The 23341-nt window shown below is 39.9% G+C and overlaps 1 protein-coding gene across 2 annotated transcripts; it reads left to right on the forward strand.

The window, feature by feature from the left end:
- The first annotated feature begins 671 nt into the window (after positions 1–671).
- On the forward strand, positions 672–22322 carry mapkap1 (MAPK associated protein 1). 2 transcript variants are annotated; one of them, XM_076758366.1, is made up of 13 exons: positions 691–846; positions 2729–3226; positions 6342–6380; positions 6689–6778; positions 7433–7581; positions 8403–8575; positions 8678–8854; positions 10633–10742; positions 15285–15392; positions 15828–15968; positions 18488–18625; positions 20690–20787; positions 21682–22322. In XM_076758366.1, the coding sequence occupies exons 2-13, from the start codon at positions 2944–2946 to the stop codon at positions 21802–21804; spliced, it is 1629 nt and encodes a 542-aa protein (XP_076614481.1). In that variant the 5' UTR covers positions 691–846; positions 2729–2943; the 3' UTR covers positions 21805–22322. The 2 variants fall into 2 exon arrangements, with proteins under 2 accessions (XP_076614482.1, XP_076614481.1); XM_076758367.1 differs by lacking the exon at positions 6342–6380 and having other exon boundaries at positions 672–846.
- Positions 22323–23341: the final 1019 nt, after the last annotated feature.

Genomic DNA, 23341 nt, shown 5'->3' on the forward strand with positions numbered 1-23341 from the left:
ACACCTTTTTGTGCATTGACAATCAAACATAATGTATACAGTGTTCATTTTAGTCTCAGCTGCACTGAATCGCCAACTTTGAGGACCTGCTGTGTGTGTTTTCAGACTACTGGATTTCTACATACTTCTACATATAAGATAAGATAGATTTTATTTATCCCACAATGGGGGAAATTCACATGTTACAGCAGCAACAAGACAGAGTGCAAGAAGTCAGAGGACAAGAAGTCAAAAAAATAAAATGAAATAAAAAATAAAAATGCAAAGCCACAATTAAAATGGAAATCATTGGGACATTAGAGTGACACCTGTATTATTACATTAGGTCCTATCTTGTAGAGGAACCTCAGTTAAACTTTTGATTTTATTGTTTGTTTATCTTTGATCATATGATGATTTCTTTGCAGGACCAGACTCTCAAAAATGAAGTAAAGACTCACACAGAATGGGAGCTATTAGATATGAGTTTTAAAAAAAATTGGTTTCACCTACATCTAGCAAAATACCAGCATTTCAGTTCTATACTTTCTATACAATCCTTTATTCTATCCTTGAATTAAACCCTTTTTATGTAGAACAATGCTTAGCATAAAAAGTTCATTAATTAGTAGCTATTTGACCAAAAGCTAAACCGTCTTTTATTCTGAAGAAATGGAACCGGAAGCGAAAATGGGCTTCTACCGCTAGGCTGAGCACAGCAGACTGGCTTGACTTGCAGTTGTATTATGAGATAGCTGTAGTGTATTATTACTTATGAAAAGAGATACTATCGCCACTGGGAATATGCCTGGATAAAATGGGACAATTGTGGACATTTCTTTGCTTCGCTGGACGTGATTTTTAAAGGTGGGACGCCGTCATGAACCAACTACTCTGACAAGCTCTGATAGCAGCTAACCACATTCAGCTGCCTAAAGAAAGCTGCAGTGGTGTTAGCCTAAACAAGCTTACCAGCTAAGTACAGTGAAGCAGTGCCACTTGCACTGACATTCGTGGTTAAATGTATTTATGGCCTATATACTAAGTACCCTTGTGACTACTTTTAGGTGAAGTCAGGCGAACGCTGACTTGGCTAAAAGTGGAGTTTTAAGTTAGCTAGTTTGCGAGGTTCATCTAGGAAACACAATAGCTACATTAGCTAACGTCAAAGCTACTGGGAGTCATCTCCAGTTATGTTTCAGTATTTCAAAGTATCACTAGGCATTAGTAGTAAATAAGTGCCACTTGCTTTAGATGAGCTAACTATGTAACTGTCAACATGTAGCGGTTTCTTTCAAGTGACAAAGCAAACTTAACAAACTTGACATCCTACTACAGCTTAGCTTTAGCTGCAGTTAGCATCAATTGGAGAAGCTCTTTACAGGAACTGACTGTTACAAATAACACGAAGCCTTTCACACGATGAGAACAGCTCTGTATAATTATAACAGCATGTTGCTGTGTCTCTGGTGTTTGTTTGCTAACGTTAGACCAAGTCATAGCGCTGCTGTGTGCCACAGCATCCTGTTCTTAGCATGCTAACAGTCAGGCTAATGTAAAGCCGTGGGGTGGGTTTGTTTTGCCCTTGCTCAAAGCTCCCATCTCCGTGTTGAAATTACCAACAGCTTTGTATTCACAGTGTAAATACTCAGGACAGGCAGGTTTATGTTACGTAAGAGACCATCTGTTTACTGGTCAATACAAGTGTCCAGTGATGACTAACACCAATTTAAGCAGTCAAAGACAAAACGTCAACATTCACACCTCAACATTATATCATTATTGAGCGGCTCCAGGCTAGTCCAAATAGCCTGTATGTCCCTGACCAGCGGCATTATTTAGCCAAATAATAGTGATTATCTAAAACATTAACAAAAACATGATGTAACATGAAGGGTAGATGATTCTATAAAGTGTCTGAATACATGAATAGTGGACTCCCTCCCTGTCATAAACTCACTGTACAGATTTACACTGTAATGTATAAAATGTCCATATTGTATATTCAGACTGTAGGCTGACTGTTCACAAGCCAGTGTTACCCACACTGGACAAATTGAAAATCTATGGAGCCTAAGTATTCATCAGACTCTGCTACTTGATTTAGACGGCTAGTAACATATATGCTCTTGATTTTTAGATATGTTGTTTACCACCAAAGTAATATTTATTCCTTGGTTGATTTTAGGTTGAGAGTAATTCAGTCTTCTGGTACTTTTGGAACTTGATCCATAGCAAGGACTAAAGGTCAGGTTATGCACCAACAGAACTATGTACAAGGCGTTGTTGGACCAGTTTGAAATCAAAAGCGTTGTATTTGATCATTCAAAGGCAGGATGAAAAGTCAGCTGTCATAGAGGGAGGGGGAAGTGGTACCATATTGTTTAAACATGGGGATAACGGTGCCAGAAGCAGTTGTGCCAAGAATAAAAAAAACAGACCGTGAGTGAGAGGTTCACATCCTGACTACTCTCTCGCCTCCACACACAGCTCGTCAATGATGGCATACAGTGGACATGAATGTCAGATTGTGAGAAATTACAATAGTGGTCCTTCTTTCAGCATTAAATCAATGTCATCACATGAACAGGTCCCAGTTGTGCCCTAACCCTATCTGAGCTTCAGAATAATTTTTAATCGTGAATGTTAATCATGTATTTCTATTTTTTTCAACAGATTTGCCTCTAACACTCAAGCCTAATTCACCATTTTCAGCCTGCTTAATGCACTAACTGTTGTCTCACTTCAGACAGGTACAGGCACCTGTCGTGCCTTGGGCGGAGAGAAAAAGCAAGATAAGGAGATGGACAAGATGACTGCTCTCCACTTGTCATCAGCCACTACTTTAACACTTTCAGAGAGAGACTGAAAGGAAGTGAAACTGATCATCTGACATACGGCCAAGAGAGTGAGACAAAGAGAAAATATCCAACACCATAAGCCACTCTTAATACAGCAGAGGAAATGGCTTTCTTGGACAATCCAGCCATTATTCTGGCCCACATCAGACAGTCTCATGTGACCAGTGATGATACAGGAATGTGTGAGATGGTACTAATAGACCAGGATGTGGATCTGGAGAAGTGCCAGCTGGCTCTGGTGCCTGGCAGCAGCTGTGGGTCAACTGGGTCGGGTTCCCTGAGCGAGGGAGGCAGCAGCGTGACAGACAATCATGCCTGTGACCTCTCCCAGTCCATGGACATCACCTCCAGCTGGGACTTTGGCATCCGTCGGCGCTCCAACACAGGTAGGCTCATCTCCAGGCTCTGGCTGGTTAGCAGGACAGGCTTTCTGTCAGGCACACCTCCTTCTTGTCATTATGGTGGGGGCAGTCAGAAAGCCTGTTCTGCTGTTTTTTGGAGGTGGTTTGTGTGTCTAATCTGGGCCAGTGGTTTAGTGAGGCAATTGTGTGCTGTTGAAGGTTGCTGCCGCACAAGTGAAAAGCATGGGGCTACATTGCAGTTTGTTGTGTAAATGTTAGAATTTCTAGGGGGTGAGTTTTCAAATACTTGCATTTTTTCTGCAAGAAATGGTCAAAGTGGAAGATGGCTTGCCTCTTCTGTCCAGGGTTCCACCCAGTGTTTTATAGTGGTAGCACTCTGCCTTGCCTGAAATAGAGAGCATCCCCACTAAGAAATGATTACATTTTATGACTCGTAATATCAGGTTTCTTAACATTTTGACAAAACAAGAACTGGAACTACATCAACAAGGCAAAAAAAAGGCACCTGAGAGAGACACCCATATAAACCAACATCTCATAAATTATTATGATACCGAAATGAAGTAAGTTAGGATCTGTCTGATTCAGCTCAGCAGGAGATAGATTGATGGATCAGGTCATACATTTACCTCTCAGTGATTAAACAGAGCAGTATGTTGCAATGTCAGCGAAAAAGAAAACCTTCTGAATTCTGAAAAAATGGGAAAACTTGAGACAAATGGCTCCATCAGTCAGTCAGTCAGTCAGTCAGTCAGTCAGTCAGTCAGGTGCTGATGTGAGACAAAAAAAAGTTACTGCAGTCATTAGACTGAAGTTTGAATCACAAGCTAGACAATGTAAATGTATTCAGAGTGGGACGCAGCACTGCAACCAAAGAACCTTTGTGCGGTTCAAAAAGAAGTTTCCCAGAGACCCATGTTATAGAAGTGACTGTTCACATAACATCTTCAACTGCAATCAGTGTCAGTTATGATGTTTCATGTCATGAATTTTTAATCCATGAACTTTTGAATTTCTAAAACTTTCCCAGAACTTAGGAAACATGGTTGAAAAGTTGATTTGCTGGTCCTGAAGCAAAGTGTGTGTGTTTTTTGTGCTGTTTTTATTTGGTCTGCGCTGTGCTGTACATTTTATCTGCTTCAGCTTCAAGCTTTGATTAGATTTCTACTTCTCTTTCATTTGAGACAGTTTTGGGACTGGTCTTATTAGTTCACCTCTGATGATGTTCGGCATTGTCACACGTTTTATTTAGTTTTAGTTTTGCTGTTTTTGATGTAAGTGTGGCCGCAGTACTCTCAACTGCCTAGACAGGTAAATTTACACCCATGGGAAGTGATGCAGTGTTTTTTTTCCAACACAGGAAAAGTGGCTCTCAACAGAGTCCACCAGATTAAATTAGATGTTTGACAACCATATGTTTCAGCCCTGGAATGAATTAGTGAGTCAGTTTTCTCCAGTACAGAGATGGAAAACATTTTGGATGAAAGATAGCAAATCAAGGTCCTTTGGTTTAGGGATGTCAGTTTCGGTTAATTATGCTTTCGATACTCAGACAGTTTTTAATTGGTAACTAACCGATTAATTTGAGCTGAGGAGCGTCTCTCAGTCAGTCGTATCCTGTGTTTATGGATCCTATTCTGCTATGTATTTGTGTCCAAGTGGCTAGTGGGGACAGCAGTTTTTGAAATTGCTCCAGCATGAACGAGAGCACTGCTGCCATTAAATGGGCTGCAATGTGGTCAGTGTTGGTCCACTAAGTGTTTGTTGTTTTTGCTACTGACAGGCTCAAGGAAAAGATCCTTACAGAAATTGATGTTTTTGTAAAATAGTAAGACCCTTTCTGTTGAACCAGAAACAGCCATGATATTGCTCTCTCCAAAGCCAACAGAGTACATTTACAGAAACGTCATTTTATCCTCATTCAAGCTTGACAGAATCAAAATAAAGCTCACCAAAACCTTCTTGGTCCATCCTCACACTGCTCAACAATCACAACCAACTCTGATTGGTCAAAATTAACCCTTAATTCACCAAATTGAAAGAAGGGCAAGAGAAGAGAAGCAATGGAGGAAAACAGCATGTAGATATTCTCACATCTAAATCGGGACAGGACATTATTAACAGAGAGACTTAATTATGACAGTGTTGAAGAGGCATTCCTGGTTAAAAACAATTGCAAGATAACAGATATCCTGTTCCTTGTCAGCACTGATGAAATGACAGGTAGTTGTGATGTAGCTTTCCTTTGTGAGAGCAGTCCAGCAGTCAGTGGTCAGAGCGAGCTTGTCAGCCCTGGCTAGCTTGACTTTTAGCTCATCCCTCTTCTCAAACCATTTTTCAGTGCATTTAGTCACAGTAGCTCTTGAAGGCATAATGTACACGGCCTTGAGGTAGCAAACTAGTGCTTCGAATCCCTCGCCCTCTACCACATTGATTGACAGCATATGGGTCTCAATCATACCACCGTTACACACTGGCACACCAACTGAGTGATGGCCTTGGCCTGGAGTGCATCACACTGTGTGTGTGTGTGTGTGTGTGTATGCAAATTAACCTACAGACCGACATGCGTAATTGCTCAATCAACAATTAAGCATTGGCATCCCTACTTTGGTTTTGATTTGTGTACTGAGAAAATATCCAGCACCTAATTGACAAATTAATGAGGCATTCTTTATACCAGGCAATAAGTATTAGTCTCTTTTCTTTGTCACCGATGTCTGAATTCAATCTTGGTCACCTGATGTTCTTGTGTTAGCCTCTTTAATCTCAAGGTTTGGTGCCCTAATCAACATCAAATCATCAAATCAGTCATCAAATGAGTGTACTGTGTTTAAGTTGGGATGTGGGTGTGTAATGGGATGTGTTGTAAAAATTGCACACAGTGAGTTTGAATCAAATGAAAAGAGTGTGAATCTAATTTAAGATACATTCCGCTGTTTTATTTGAAAGGTAAATGTGGTTTTGGTGATAGAGGGAGTCCAAAGGTAGACAGCATGTCTCCTTTTGGCTCCCTTGACTTTTGTGCTGAGTTTGGTGGAGTGCTGGTCATGGTTCTGGGTTGTGGCTACAAAGCTGCAATCCTCTGAGACTTTCAGACCTGACATTGAGTACTGACCTGTGGTGGCTGTTTCATCAGGACTCCGACAAGACAGCCGCGAGAAACCTGGGGCTGCTGGTAAGATCAGAGGGATGAACAAAAACCATTTTAGCAAAGTATGCAACTTCTCTTTGACAGTAGCTCTTCTTTGTGTGTGTACTGTACACATTTGTGTGTGTTACTGTAAGGGGTGTGTCATGTCCTTTTCTTCTCATACTGCTCTCACAGGCTCAATGAAAGATACACATTTGAACCAAAGTGTACAGTATAGTGTTATTTTCATGGTCTGGTTTATGTAATGATGAACTTCTCTATTCCACCATATTTTTAGTGACTTTGGCTTGTTTGCATGTGAATGAAATTTAAAAGTTGCTCTTTCTTTTCAGCCCAAAGACTTGAAAGGTTAAGGAAAGAACGACAGAACCAAATCAAGTGTAAAAACATTCAGTGGAAAGAGAGGACATCCTCTCAATCAGGTAATGTGTCTTACCATTTTTAAAATGCATATTAAATTAATCAAAATTGGTACTCTTTTTTTGTTTTGTTTTTTTTTGGCAAACTCTTATGTTTAACTTTTCAGTTATTACTGTCTGTGTAGTGTTAGTGTAAGTTTATTCTGAATGAAAAGTCTGCTGAGTAATCTGGATGTTTACATAATTTTCTATGACCACTGACTCATACTCGTACATAGGGGTAGTGTTTCCCAGCCTGGGGTCAGGACCTCCCCAAGGTGTGGCAAGACGGATCGCAGGTGTTAGAGGATGAGATTTTATGCATGCCCACTGAAATAGCAAAGCAGGAAAAAACGATTCAGCCATAGCAAATTTGTCTTTTTTGTGTTAATTACTGGATAATGTTATCTCTAACAATTCAAGTAAAACAAGGAATCAAATCACCTTTTCCTTGAACTGTTGACAACTGGTAAATGCCTGAAGGAGATGTTGCTTTCATGTCCAGATGTACAGATTTGTGTAATAACATATGCAGCAGATGACAGCCAGTTTTCCATCCAGACATGAAATCCTTCCATTTATCTGGATATGTTCCTGCAGTATGAAGAAACTAATTACTGAGTTCACTGTACTTGACAATAAACAAGTGTTTGCATGTTGTTTATATTGTCTGTCCAGTGGAGGATTTGGGGACCCTGTTTGAAAAACGGGACTTTAAAGACAGGCCACGGACAACAGGTACAAAATCCACCCTTTCACTGCGGCTGGAGCAGTGTCCTCAACAGCTCAACAACCCCTTCAATGAATACTCCAAATTTGATGGCAAGGTGAGTTATTCCACATTAAAGGATCCAACCACTTTAAAAATAAGTGTGTCATACTGTAGCAAATGAAAAATGCCATATTCTGGGTATTTTTCTCCATTTTTGTGCGTGGGAAGAAGTGGAGACTCATCGTCTATCTCAATATAATGTAAAACCTGTGAATTAATCTGGCACAGAAAACCTTCAGTCTCATGAGCACACAGGATTGTAGATTTATGAATGCAAAAACACTTACTGTGATTATTCATAGCTTTACGTCATACAGTGTGAAAACGTCAAATTAAAATGCCTTTTTTCCTAAACATATAATTAAGATAAATGTTGATGGTGATAATGATTACATTTTAGTGTAATTGGTGTACATTGTCTCTACTTTTGTCATTTGAAAAACAAGCATTTCATGGTAACTGACTCAAAAAAAAAAAGAAAAGAAAGGAAGCTATTGGAATGCACCAAAATAAACATCCACAATAAATCACATAAGATAAAAAAAACTGCTACTCCACAGCTCTCCAGGGGTCTAAACTTCCCCCCATTCCCCCTGTTTATTTCTATATTTGTTTGATTTAATTTGTATGGATGGATATGTGTATGTGTTTGTGTTTATGTGTGTATTGCATCATCAATTAAAAAAAATGGAACCAAACGGCAGTACAGCAGACAATGACTGCTGTCCGACTGTCGATTTGAGGAAGCTCCCTGTCAGAGTACCAGTACAGTACAGTACAGTTTTAGGTCTCTTATGCTGTCAGTGTTTGTCCTTGTGCTCTCTGTAATAAGGGTTTTTATGTGCATGATGTAATCACTGTCTCTTCACCTTTTAGGGCCACATTGGCACAACGGCTACAAAAAAGATAGACGTCTACCTCTCAATGCAGATTGCTCAGGAGAAAGTACATCCAATGACAGTGGTGACCATCGCCAACGCCCGCGTCCATGACCTCATCGGGCTCATCTGTTGGCAGTACACAAGCGAGGGACGAGAACCCAAACTCAAGTAAGCACAATAGATTTCAACACCAGTTTCACTGCATACCAATTTCTAATTAGTAACAAGCTCTTCTGTCTCTGCTCACCTGTCTGTCACGTCTCTCCGCAGCGAGAATGTGAACGCCTACTGCCTCCACATTGCTGAGGATGATGGCGAGGTCGACACTGACTTCCCTCCACTGGACTCTAATGAGCCTATCCATAAGTTTGGGTTCAGCACTCTGGCCTTGGTGGAGAAATACTCCTCACCTGGCCTCGCTTCCAGACAGTCTCTGTTTGTCAGAATGTAAGTATGCTTATAATCATCAGTAGGGCTGAATATGTGCATGTTGTGTTTATCCTGATTTCTTTTCGGGCATGTGGTGACATAACAGAGCATCATGCTGCACTGTTGTGTATTTTGGGTTTGTACTGTATGTACTAGTAGTGCAAAGATTAATACATGTTAGGGCTGAACAACATTATATTTTACAAGTTCTATATGGAATTTTTGCTATTCATTTGCCAGTAGGAGGTTCATATGTTGGTTCTTATGTCTAGAGAACACTTTGTGCACATTTGTGATTTTTGGCTCTTTGTGTTAAATGTAAAAATGTAAAGTAATGTTTTGTAAAAAAAAAAAAAAAAAAAAAACATTTATGCAATATGCAGTATTTCTCAATATGTATGTAAAATAAGTATTGTTTTGCTATTGGCTCTGAATCTCAGTTATTGAGTAGTATTACACAATTTTCAAATGATACCCAGTCCAAGTGGTCTGGTAATGTTATCCTGCAGGCTTTCATTGCAGACGAGCAAACATTTTCATGTCCTATTGTGGATTGTGTATACAGATACATAGAAATCCTAGCACTTTTGACAGGGTGCAGCTCAGGTCAGTCGTTTCTCTGTTGGGTTTTGATATTTAACAGAATTTCATGTGCTGCTTCCTGACACTCTCATCTGGTACTTATATAAATTATTTTAATTCCACATGAAATTGAAACATTTGTTAGACCTGGGGCCAAATGCATAAAACTGTAGGGTCACAACTAAAGGTACTGTATGTGTAAAAACAAAGACAGAAATATGCATGCATGCACATTGTTTTCATTAGATTTATAAAGCTGTGCATACACTTGATTCTGTTTTATAAATCTCAGTTATTGTGCACATGCTTCATTTCCACTGCCACAGCTAGCCCCAAGTGGACATAGAAACATACTAAAACATCTGTTTGCATATCGATACTTGTGCCTGTTCCACCACCCATTAGACCTGTCAATGAGAAGAACAGCAAAGAAGAAGTGCAAGTGCAACTGAACTCACTGTTTCATCAGCGAGGTTCCCCAAAAGCATCAGAACAGCTGTCATTACACGCAGCTGAGGTTATTTAAAGCACCCGTAACAGTAATCACATGTACCTGTAAACCATCATCGCAGTAATCTCTCAGTTATCATTATGAAAAGTCAGAAGAATGATCATTGATTCATTATAGAGCTCATAGTGAAAGAGATAGTGCTTTGTAATTCAGGATCAAATGAAAAGTCACTAAAAGGATGAAATTTGTTATATTTTGTCTACTGTGGGCGCCACCAATCAAATCACATGGTGGTATGTGTGGCAGTCATTTCTCACTTTGAGGTACATTTCCTAAACTCACAGCAAATAATATTATTTCAAACTACATTGTATAGGAACAAATGTTATGTTGAAGCTACTCAACAGTGTCTTTACCTATCTTTCATATCACACAATATAATTTTATAGTGACCGTTAGCCTGTGCATTGGCTCCCCAGATAACAGCAAAGAGATTTGCAGTAGTCAAAGCTAAACAGAGTAGAAGGAAAACTCATAACACACACATCAGGATCACACTCAGAGCTTGGCAGTGTGTGCAACACAAAGGGAGATTCTATTACTGCCAGTTTACTGCTCTGAAGCTCATGCCCCACATGAAGCATGCCTTCACTTGTACTGTTCCTGGGTCCAGTGGAGTGTTGTTTACCATTTTTTGTTTGTCTGGATGACTGAGATAAATCTACAGAGGCATCCTTAACCTTTTCCACCTTTTCCCTTTTAGAAATGCAGCTCATGGTTTCTCTCTAATCCCTGTGGACAGTCTGAAGGTAACCATGAAGGAAATTCTTCAGAAAGCACTCAAAAAGAGGAAAGGCTCACAGAAAGGCTCAGGTAATGCCACTTTTATCACCCTCTCCCTTTAATGTAACCATGGAAGCTATTGACTGACCAGATAGCAGCAATATCTTCTTCTGTATCAGTGAGTCAGTTTGTTTTGTCTTTGGATTGTTTGGCTCTCTCTCATCATGGACGTTGGTTCTTTTCTGAGATGACTCCAGCTGCTGTTTATTATCACTTTGCTTTTTCTAGAGGAGGATCCATATTTCAGATATGGTGATGAGGTTGTTGCCCACTGTCTGTGGCAAACTGCCCAGATGGTAACCTAATCCACCCAACCCTCCCACCCTCAACACACACACAGAGATGTGTGTACTTCCTCGCACACAAACAGTCGGAGGAGGGCTATTGACTCATTTACATTTAGACGAGTATTGATTGTTCACTGTATTTACGCGAAACAGTCAGATTCTTCCTGTTCTCTCTCACATACACACATTCCCGTTTGACAAGGACAATCCAAGGTCCTACAGTGTTGCTGTGTTGGATTAGTGATTTCTGTCTTCTCACTGGCATTATGGACAGCTGATTAATTGACAGAATATGATCACCAACCCTGAATCATATACTTGGTTATTGATGACACCATAACATACCAAGATGTCTTACTTCTCCAGAGTCAGTTTTGTTTTCAAATCTTTCTTTTGTTCTTCTGTAGATAAGACTTGAGCCCTAGGGGGAATGCACATTGCAGAAAGAAACTGTCTAAAGCAGGGGTTTTTCAAGTCACATTTCAAACACATTTGTATATATTCCCTACCGCTTTAGACCAGAGCTTTTCACACTGTTTCAAACTGCTCCTCTAACTGCTGAGCATGTTGATAAGTGGGCCAAATCAGTGAGTCAGACTACAATAACTAACTCTGTGTTGTTTTTAGAACACCAGCATGCATTAGTCCCTTTCAACTCCCACAGTGGCTTTGTCTCAACTCTCCTGCTTTCCCCTTGGGGTTTAAAGAGGCCATTTTATGCTCATTTTCAGGTTAATGCTTTTATTTTAGGTGTCTACTAGAATGCCTTAATATTAAAAAAATCACAAAGATTCCCTCATGTTATTCTCTGTGTGTGAAACTCTCTGTTGTAGCTCCAGTCTTCCTAAAGGCCCTGCGTGGTTTAGCAGGCATCTGATCCATAGCAGCCTTGGCCTCACTGCCCAGCAGACCACTAATGTTACGGCTTTAACAGCCTTTCTATGATCTAAGCAAGCTGGCTGCTGGGTTCCACAATGTCGCAAAACAAAACAAGCAAATGAATTCCTGCACATTCCTCCTTCTTTCACATGAAGCTATATCGTTTCTACTGTATGACCCAAATGGGGGTATAATCCAGTGGGTTTGTATTGTTTACATAGTGTGTATTTCAGTGTATAAAACTTATGCCTGCAGGAAAATATTGATCTGAAAGAAAAACAAAACAAAATGCACTTACATAACACTTGAAGTCATTGGAACAGGTGTGCTTGAAAATTCACAAAAATATCAGAGCATAATTCGGAAATTCTGAAGCCAACACCAAGAGGAAATAGTGTTAGTTTAGTGTCAGACCCTGGCAAAAACGGGGATGAAAGGAGCAGACATGGCTGACTGCAAGAGGCTGTGAAATATGATGTGCTGGAAGGCTGCAGAGGAATATAAAACGATGTTGCCTGTGCCAGTAGATAAGACGGTATTGAATGGTGCTTGTGCACATCATCAGGCAAACTGTGGTGACATTTGGATAGGAAGGCGATGGCTGGGGCTCAGATGATTGGCTGTGTTTGAACTGCAAATGAGCTGCCAGAGCTCTGGGGAAGTGAGTGGAAATGCCTGATCTTTGCACAGTATATTTCTACTAGATACTGTACAATATGGACTATGAGGATGTTTTAGCTCCTTAACTGTGTAGCAAGAATACCATATAAGATACCAAAATATGTAATGATAATTGATAAGCCTCGAAGTAAATAATGTAGTGCCTCACACCTAAATAATGTAGCAAGAATGACTTAAAGGATATCAGAATGTGTAATATGACTAGTTTACCTGAAGGAGGTACCAAATATACAGCGTTAATCGATACAAAAAGATGAAGTACAGTGATTGCACTCAAATATGGGTATGAGAAATAAATTTTATATGAAATAATAAAGTTGAACTTGCATTAAGTTCACATCAGGGCAACACCCTTAAACATGGGAAAACGATTGGTTAATTATTAATTAATGGATTCAGTCTCAATTCTGGAGCTTGCCACTAAATTCTTGTCTCATGTACAGTAACTACACACAAATTGCTAATAAATACACAAATTAGTAAATCAGTGCAACCATGAATAAATGCAATGAATACTGTGACCTCTTTTACATTGACACAGCGTTTCCCTGCTGTCATTTGATTAATTGCTATTATAATAATATTGACTGTAGCTACTTTAATAAATGTGAGTTTAATTGATATATTTATGATATACAGAAATCTAGTCAATTTTACTTTGAGGTTGGGTTTTCTCTGAACTCTGGGGGGACCTCAATAACAAGCAGCTGCATTATTTTATTTCAATATATTTCTATTGAAACAAGGTAAAGTTTTGATGATGCTTTGACAATGTACAAATATATCTTATTTAATAGTAGATAGACTACATGGACTTTAATTTGTAAATAAATGCACTTCAAGTTAAGTCAAAATTCAATCACAATATTGGTCAGGAAAACGAAATATTGAATGAGATAATGAGATATTTTCCTCAAATTGTTCAGCTGTACTCTGTTAAACTCTGGCACCATTATATATTGAGAGAAAAGGAAATTCCGTGTCACACTGAGGGAATAAAACCAGAGCTGATTGGTTTTCTCAGTCAGATAAAGAGCAGAGTCAGGGCTGCAGTCCCTCAGTCAAACAAACCTCAGCAGATTCTCTGTGCGATGTACCTTTTAGATGAGGTTCACCTGGTGGCATCAGAGGCATGGTCTTTTCTTACTCACCAGGATGACATTTTAGAAACCTGCAATATTTGTTTAAAGGGTAAATGTCATCTGAAGTCTTCCCTAATTGACCTGTTGCTTTCATTTCTATGTATTTCCTTGTCCTCGAAAGGACAGAATAGTTTCTGCCCTTCTTTGAACCCAACGGGTCCGCTTTCAGGGAATCATATGAAATTGCAACATTGCCGTTCATTGGAGAGCAAATAGTATGAGTCCTAGTGTGCCAGTATAGATAAAGTTCTTATGTATTCTCTTAGGCTGCACCCTCTTTCCCTGAGCTAGTAGCTTGTACAATAGTGTCAACAAAACCAAAGTAAAATAATGGCTACTGCTTTGGCTGACTCCTCAGACAGTCTATTTTCTACTTTTTTTTAATTTAATGTTTGTATTTTGTTATTATGCATAGGCAATTGTATCTTGCTCTTTCTGACCTGAAGAGGTAGGTCTGCATTACAGGCAAACAGATTTGCTGGGAATATAATAATGGAAAGGGAGAGAGAATACACACACACTAAATACAAGCCAGTGTTGGTACTGAGGTGGAGTAGAGCTGCAGTGACCCAGATGACATTGGTCTTTGATGAGTGTGACAGCAGCCAGAGGGCAGTGGTAACCCACAGACAGAGTAGAACGAGTTCAAACCTTGCACTTTTCATTCATCTAATCAAAGTTCAATTTGTAAGACATATTAACATGATTTCTGTGGTTGTCAGACAACAAAATGTATAATAAACATTGAAGGAAACAGTGATCTTCAACAAAAGTGCTTGCTGTGTCTTTGAACAGTGTTGAATAGTGACTACAAAGTTACACACAGGGAGGCAGTATGGTGCAGCCAGGGTATGATGGCAGGCATTTCACCCTGGTCATGAGTGTGGCTGTTTAGAACCAGCATAAACACTTTTGCCTTCAGGCGTGGTTGGACAACATATCAGACATACTAGTTGGTTTAAAGCATCCTAGATTCCCAACTTCCAAGTGTTGGTGGTTAATATGATAGAGATGGGACTTTTCCTTACTCAAACTGACATGGTAACAAACCGGTTGTGAAAAATTTGGTGCTGAAAAAGAGGACTCCAGGCCAAAAAAACATTTTCTGTCAGATAGAAACATCAGTTCATTTATCCAGTATGTGTGCTTGTTTATTTACATGGATATACATCATGTTTAATCTGTCCGTTCAGTTTAAATAAAATGGTTTATTAATACTTGGATGCTATTTTTGTACCCACTATACATAGTGGATGTCATAACCATTCCAAGCACCGTAGACACAGAGTAAGTGGAACATGGTGAAGTCAGATGGGTCAACAGTCATAAGCAGTCAGATGATTAGATAGGTTGGAAACAAACCAACAGTTAAGCCCAAGTTCAGGAGTATGGTCTTATCATTACTGATGGACTGATGGCCAAAAACTGAACTGAAAGTAAGATGTAATAAAAAAGAATTATCCCTTAAGATGAAGCTTGGCAGCATCAACAAGTATGAGAGTTGTCCCCGACCCACTTCTAAAACTTTGAAGAAGAAAAGTTAATGTGTGCTGCTGTTGTCTGGCTCCATAATTCTCCAACAGGGCCCATGTATCGTCTGGAGAAGCAGACAGAGCCAAACGTTGCAGTAGATGTGGACTCCACGCTGGAAAGCCAGAGCACACTGGAGTTTTGCCTAGTCAGAGAAAACAGTAAGTAATCCCAGTAGATTAATTGGCTTTCACTACCACTGCAACTGCCTTATCTTCTCAATGAACATCTCCTCAGCTGGTTATGCTCCACCAGCTTCACCTCACCTCGTGTGTCCAAACTTGCTTACTGTAGATGACCTGCCCCTTCTTCCTGTGTTTGGTTTGTCTCATTGAGTAAACACACCCCTGTCATTCGTCAATGCAGCTCAAGAAAAATTGGGTGTGTTTGTTTGTTTAATGCAATAGATCTCCCTGCTAATATAAACACAGCAGAATCATCATCATGTAAAGATTAAACTTCGTAGAGGACTGAATTGAGATTGTGACAGTATTTTGATTAATTATGCAGTTATAGATTATGGGTGGTGGTTAAAATCAGCACTTTAGATTGTTTATTCGTTTTTGTTTTCTAAGTGCTTTGCCTTCTGTCTCCAGGCTCCAGGGGCGAGGAGAGCTCAGAGGAAGACCCTCCTATCGACATCACCACAGTTCAAGACATGTTGAGCAGTCACCATTATAAGTCCTTCAAGATCAGTATGATCCACAAGCTGCGCTTCACCACAGATGTCCAGCTAGGTATGCACTGCTTACTTCAGACTGTAAAACTCATTTTTCTTCAGGTCCAAAAGTTAAAAAAATGTCTGCAAAGACTTTGCATAATTGATGTGCAATTTATAATGATATTGTTGGCAGATTTACCACTCCAAATTCATGGTCATTCTTTATCAATGGCTCCTTGATTCCAGACATAAAAAGACAAAAGTAGCATCTAATTTTTTAGCTCACTTTTCGGTGTTTGTGGCTGACTCATTTTAAAATGAAACCCTGCTAAAGGGTCATGAATATACACCTGATGGCTGTATACATGAGATCATGCTAACTTAGCACCATGTAAAGAATATATGCTCGGACAAGCATTATTTTCAAACAATAGGTTTCACTCTTACAAGAGGAAAAGCTTTGAGGAAGAGTACTAACCGGTGAGTTTGGCAAACTTAATTTCCCCAACTCAACACAGAGCAGGACAGAACCACAAATATTAGTGTGAGCAGACTGGCTGCTACGCAGTGGGTGTTACAGTCCTTTTGTGAAGCTTTTTCCAATATAACTTATAATGTTAGCTAATGATATGCTGATTCTTGGCCTTAGAAGTCTTGCGTTACTACTGTAGCTTACAAGCTAGCCAGGTATGCTAACATTAGCAGCATATGGGATCAGACAAATTAATGTTCACAGTCCAAGTTTTCATCATTTCCTAGACTTCTATGTGGATGAACAATCCAGTTTGACTCCCAGTCAACTGATGCTGCCTTTGATTGACACCTGGGTTTGTCTCATGTGTCTTTATTTGCAAGCCTCACATTCAAAGATGTGATTGGCAGCTGGCAAACCTTGTGTGTCTTTTGTGTTTGGTTCAATAGTCCATATCTCCTTAGTGAAGATCATGGAAGTGCACTCAACTCAAATGTGTAGTCTATAATCAGATGCAAACACAGAGTGATATTCTATAATTTAAACACACAGCTGTCACCACTGGTGGCTTTGATGGAGCTTGAGGTGTCCCCATTCTGTCAAGTTCCCCTTTTCAGGGACCTTCACATGCTGTTTATTACCATTTAAAATAACAAAACAGGAAACTAAACAGTGACGATCAAATGAAACTGGGCTTTTCAAAGAATTTCCAAGTGCATGTCAGTTCCACAAGGATGTACCATCAGCAGGGTGCACATACAATATTTAGCTAGAAATTGCTTTACTGTCTTCCTGTAAAACAATATTATGCCAAATTAAAACAGTCAACAAGAGTCTACAGCTATGCCAGCTAAACAACATTGTAATTCATCAACAACAACATAATGGAAAGCCAATACAAACAAATACAGACGGTGGGACAAATCTATAGAGTCAGTAGTGAAGGGAGTGACTGAGTTTAAGTTACAGGAGACTTGATTTAGAATTGTGTACATGTGATGTGTTACGCAAAGCATTTAAAGTTACAGAAAACATAGAATTCATGATTTTCCTCACAGAAGTCTAGGCTCCAGGACAGTGTGGCTGTTCAAATTAGATGCAAAAACAATCAACAACAGCCGTGGAGACAACAAAGCCTTGTGTTCTGGGTTGCTATGGCAACATAAACATGGCCCATAGTGTAAAGGTAACAGAGGGATCTCACTGTTATAAACTGTAAATCAGACCACTTTGAGCCCTCAACAACCAGAACTAAAAACAGAGCAGCTCCAACAAGTTCAGCCCAACAAGAAAACAAATGAAAGGTTTGTTTGTGCTGAACACTGATGGATTATCAATAACAATACACAGATCCCCTCAACAACCCCAAAATGAAACAAGCTCCACATTGCAATCTGTGTGTGCAGGTGCAACAGATAATCAGAAAGAAAGAGAAAGAGACAAGTTAACAATGCAGCAAGCTGTTGAACGTTACATGTGGTCCAACAGTTGCAACACTGAAACAAACTGCTGTTTCACTGTTATTTAGAAAAAGCCCTCACCCATCTGAGCTGCAAAAAATTCTGACAAGAGCTGCAGGACCTCCACCTGAACTAAACAGTTTACAGCTCAGTTTGTTTGGTGTCCGCATCTGGTTGCAATACATGCTGCACACAAATCTTCTCTTCCTGTGTCACTTGGAATACACTCAGTGGAAGCTTCATAGTGAAAAATCCACCCAATGTACATTTCACCTCATAGTGCTGCAGTGCTGCACAGTCCACCCACAGACAGGGGGACATCACCTCCTGTCAACTGGAATTAGACTAACAACTGTCAATTACACGTCAAGACGTCCCATGAAGCAGTGTTCCCTATTTCCACCTCTTATTACCTGTGATGAAACAGGCTTAAAACCCAGAATCTGAGCCAGGAAATACAGATGATAGAATTTTGGTTGAAAACGATAGAGCATAGAAGCAGTTTACAGCAATTAGACATTTCTTAAAATGCAGCAGTTAAGTCTGTCCATTATAAGATTTAAAACACAGGTTCAGGTGCTCTTTGTAGTCCCACAGTCAGTGAGTGATTATGTGTATGACATATGTTTCTGTTCATGAACTGATTCGCAACTTTTTCTGCAGGCATTTCAGGAGAGAAAGTGGAAATCGATCCTGTCACCAACCAGAAGGCCAGTACCAAGTTCTGGATTCGGCAGAAACCCATCTCTATCGACTCAGACCACCTCTGTGCCTGTGACCATGTGGAGGAGAGAAGCCCCAGTGAGTGGATCACGGAAACAGGAGCTTCATTTTCACTTTACACATTGTATTCACAGCAGAAGCCCCCTCCCTGACGGAGTCCCTTTTCTTCCTCAGTTCATGTTTGCACACATATACAAATGCAGGGCCTGCACACTGTAGAAGTGATTGGTTCTACGTGATCTGTGAACGTGATTGACCGCGATCTGTCCTTTAGAGATAAGGACCTCAACCTCAAGGTCCATTTAGTAGCTGCTCCATACTGTCCCGTCCCAGTCCTGGAATAGTGACTCCCATCCCGGATAATTCCTCTATTGTGATGAACTGAACTGATGACAATGAGTCCAACCCAAAAATCTTGTTCAGCATTGTGAGCCGTGTCACTGATCCTCCCCTGGGCCAGATATTAGAAGCCAACCCTCAGAAATACAAATGATTTCTTTCCTTCTTCTCTGTGAACATCTCAAATATAAGAAGTTGCATTTCTTTCCTGGATTCTCCAGCTACTGTTGAGGAGCCCTGAGCAGTTTCCCTCTGTTCATTTCATCTGATTTCTCCATCTATATTAACTGATTTGGTAAAGAAAAGAGAAGAAAATGGAAACCTCCACCTGCCCATTAGATATTCTCCCTTTAAAATATCTAAAGGAGGTTGTTAACAGCGTCTTCCTCTATTCTGCAAGTTTAAACTGCTCGACAGATTGCCTTCTTGTATCTTTAAAAACTGCTTTTGTACAACCGTTTTGAAAAAGGCCGTATCTTGATTCCTCTGATCCTCTTACCAATTTTAGGCCTATTCCTAAGCTCCCATTTTTAGCTAAGATTTTTGAAAAGGTTGTAGCAGATCAACTGCTTAGCTTTTAGTATTATTTTACAATTAGCACGCTGAGCAGTGGCTCAGGCCAGAACGTCCGTGCGTTGAATAGTAATAATAATAATCTGATAATAACTTCCTACAGAAGGCACAGTGTGCAGACTCAGTTGTGTTATTTAATGCATGACATTTCACAGAAGAAGAAGTGAGTTGAGCCCTGTTTTTGCATTTGCATTATTTCCCGAGTACCTTAAAGACTTCCTGTCCACTTGGTAGCTGTTCTGGAACTTTCCATGGTGTCTTCCAGTCTTCTTCAGCAGACAGAGTTTGTCAGTTATCAACTCTTACTGATGAACACCTTAAGATATGATTGAAAACTCCAGAACAGCCAAATGAAAAAGAACAGTTTGGGTTGTCTGGTCATACCGTGTTCGATTTGATATTCACGAGAGGGGAGAGAAAAGATTCATTGGCATTGGAGCAATAATAATCTGTGTATTTTGCTGACCGTTGTGTCAGAAGTCAGATTTATGCAGCAGTTCACCCAAATTTTTCACATTTATTCACTCTAATTTTCACTCTGTTATGCAGTGAAATGCTGCACTGAAGAGCCAACTGTGGTAAAGCCGAGCAGGAAACTGGTAAAGCTGCCTCTCCAGCAGGCTGAGGTGGACGAAACACAGTAAAGAAAGGATCAGTATTTAATCTGGTTTATTTTAGAGGATGCCAGCCCATTAAAATATGTGGGGATTGGCCCATAATCCGATCCTTTGGATCATCTTGGCCACCTCTAGTCCACAGGCTGTGTCTGAGGTAACTGGATTACATTTTTTCGTGGTAAAGCTGACAGCCAGTGAAGTCATGAATACATTCATATCCTGTGAATGTCCATTTTGCCTTTTTTGTCATGTCAACTTATTTTCATATTAAGTGTCAGGCCAGTCTTTTTCTTATTATAGGCCGTCCTCTTTCATGCCAAATTAAGTTGACAGTTTATTTAATCTTATTAACAAATGTGTGTTCCATGAAGAATCAGATGGCTTTTTTTGTGTTAATTTTCTTTCTTTTTTTTTAACATCCTGTTCACATCCTGCAGCCAGTCTTCTTCCTCAGCTCTGATGAGATCTAACTCTTCTGTATTTACATCTCAGAGTACACAAAGACATGACTTCCGATTTGCACACAGGGAGAGAGGGGGTGACAGGCGTGATCAGTGCATCATTTCTGTCAATTTGTGTCTCATTAAACATGCTTTTCCTCTGTGTCTTGCAGGTCATGCAATATTTAAGCTCACTTATCTCAGCAACCATGACTACAAGCCTCTCTACTTTGAGTCTGATGCTGCTACTGTCAATGAAATAGTGCTAAAGGTGAGTTCTGGCTCGATGTCTGTACTGTGTGCCCTGTGTCTGTTTTCTAAGGACAAAGATTCAACAGTTTAGACTTCTGCATAAATAACTAGTCAAGCTCATAATTCAAATTTTTGTCTTTGTCAGAGAGAGAGAGACAGAGAGAGCATAACTAGTAATGCCAGTGCTCATCCATGCTACAGTCTTTAATAATATAGCCCTGGGACAGATACTGGATTTCAGTACCCATCCCTAGTGTACTGTCCTCTGTGTGTCTGGAAGACTGGTCTGAAAAAATAATGTCAGCAACCTGGAGGTGTGGAGTTTGACAGACAAGTGTTCACCAGGCATGGAGGGACTTTTTATCATTTGCATTATGGGAAATTTCCACTGTTTCCACTGAAATTTCCACTGTTCGAGGAGCTATACCCATACTAGCTACTAAAAGTGAGCACCTAACAGCCTCTGATGATGTAATCTATTACAATTTATTAAACCATTCTTTTTTTCATCTATACCATATGAGTTCCTCAGATTCCAGCAGTTCCACTGTCCCCGCATGGCCAACAATTTATTACTGCTTTATCTTGTAAACAAAAAATATTCATTTACGAGCATGAGTTACTAATTTGTGCAAACAACTTATGAAGAATGTTACCCTGTAATCTTCAGTGATTGCCCAATAAAAATGAGATTGTGGTGTTATATTTTGTGAGGCAATATCTTATTTCAGTGCATCAGTAACAGCTTACTTTGACCCCCTGACAACCATTTAGAATGTTCACTTTTGCTAGTTTCTTTCATTTTATCCACGCTAAAAGTCTGTGAATGTCAGACATAAAGCTGTATATATTGAGGAGCATGTCAAATGAACATTTTCAGCCATATTGTGTTCTTTACCCTGTTTCTTTTCAGGTGAACTATATCCTAGAGTCCCGAGCCAGCACGTCTCGGGCTGATTACTTTGCCCAGAAGCAGCGGAAACTGAGCCGCCGGACCAGCTTCAGTTTCCAGAAAGAGAAGAAGACTGGCCAGTAGACAGAGTGAAGCTGCTCAGCCACCTGTCTGTCTGTGTGTATATGCACAGACAGATGCATAAACGAGGCCTGACAGTCTCATACACAGACAGCATCAGGCTAAACAGAAGCGGAGGCTCACAGGAAAGTCAAGTCGGAGGAGACGAGAGTGACAAGCAGAAAACGACTGGGAAGACATGTCTCTAGTTGGAAGCTTCCATGAGGGAGAGAGAGTCCACGAGCAAAAACAAACTCATTGTACTTTTTGTAGGACAAAGGAAAAGACTTTTGGGACAGAGTTTTGGCTGCCAAGTCACCATCAATTCTTGTTCATTCACTGCCTCTGAATTTACGATGGATTTGTATAGCTTCAACAGGTTGGTTATGTACAACCAACAAACAAATCAAAGCTACGTGTTACATCTTGGCTTCCTCCATCTTTAAGAGATTTAACGCAACAACATGAAATCTTCACATTTTTAATGTACTGTACATAAACATTTTACATTCAGGAAATTAAATAATGATGATGTAGAAATGAAATAGCCCAGTCTGGATTTTTAAAAACACATCAGTGCCCTTCTGCCTTGAATCCAGATAGCAAATCCTTAACATTATCTACACTCAGTTTCCAGTTTGTTAGGTGCACCTAGTTAAAACTAATGCCGTCTCACACAACAGTCCTGCAACAGATTCTGCTTTAATTAAGGTTCTAATAACCACAACGGACACCATAACCTTCATGAAGGGTTTAATGCAAGAATTTTGTACTGGACTGCATTAGCTTTAGCTAGGTTTCCCTAAAACTGGTGAGTGTGACAGTGTTGATGCAGGGTGCTTTGGAAGGGTGTGATTATGGCACATTCTTAGGATTTTAAACGATGCGTCATATGAAACCTTTTAAGGGAAATGGTCTATTTTGTCTCAGTGGATTAATCAACACAGCACACAGGGAGGTTACTCATAAGACGTTTGAATGCCTTGGCTATATGCTGTCTTCATCTTTTCTCATTCAGCAGTGAACCTGACAGTGACTGTAGAAAACATGGCTGTATCATCTGTGTCATCACTCACTGAAATGAGGCTCTGAATTGTGCTTCACACGTACCACCATTTTGAAGGTAGAAAATCCACATTAAGGCATTGCGGTGGTGCGTGAAATCAGCGGAGACGCCTGAGTCACCTCCGTCAAGCCAACAACCCACCAACAGAAGTCTCTTAAAACTTTAAGGTACCCTGTGGAGTTGTTTACCACTAGTAGTGCTATAAAGCAATGTTTAGAAGACAAAGCAGTCGACACAATATGGATTCAGGCTATTCCACTGAAAAATGCTGCCAGCAATTCAACATGTCAGGAAACAAACAACAGCGGAAAGACTCAAAAAAAATCTACTTTTTGAATGTTGAAACAGAGAAAATGCTTTCAGACTTTGTTTTGGTGCATTACAACCAACAGAAACGAAGAGACAGGCAGTTTGTTGTTGCTTCTTAGTCCAAAGCTCACAAATTTTTAGCATGGAGCAAATCTTTTTTTTTGATTGGCCAGTTATTTTCTGACA

The sequence above is a fragment of the Chaetodon auriga genome, chromosome 19, assembly GCF_051107435.1.
Source record: "Chaetodon auriga isolate fChaAug3 chromosome 19, fChaAug3.hap1, whole genome shotgun sequence".
In the NCBI taxonomy this organism is placed as follows: domain Eukaryota; kingdom Metazoa; phylum Chordata; class Actinopteri; order Chaetodontiformes; family Chaetodontidae; genus Chaetodon; species Chaetodon auriga.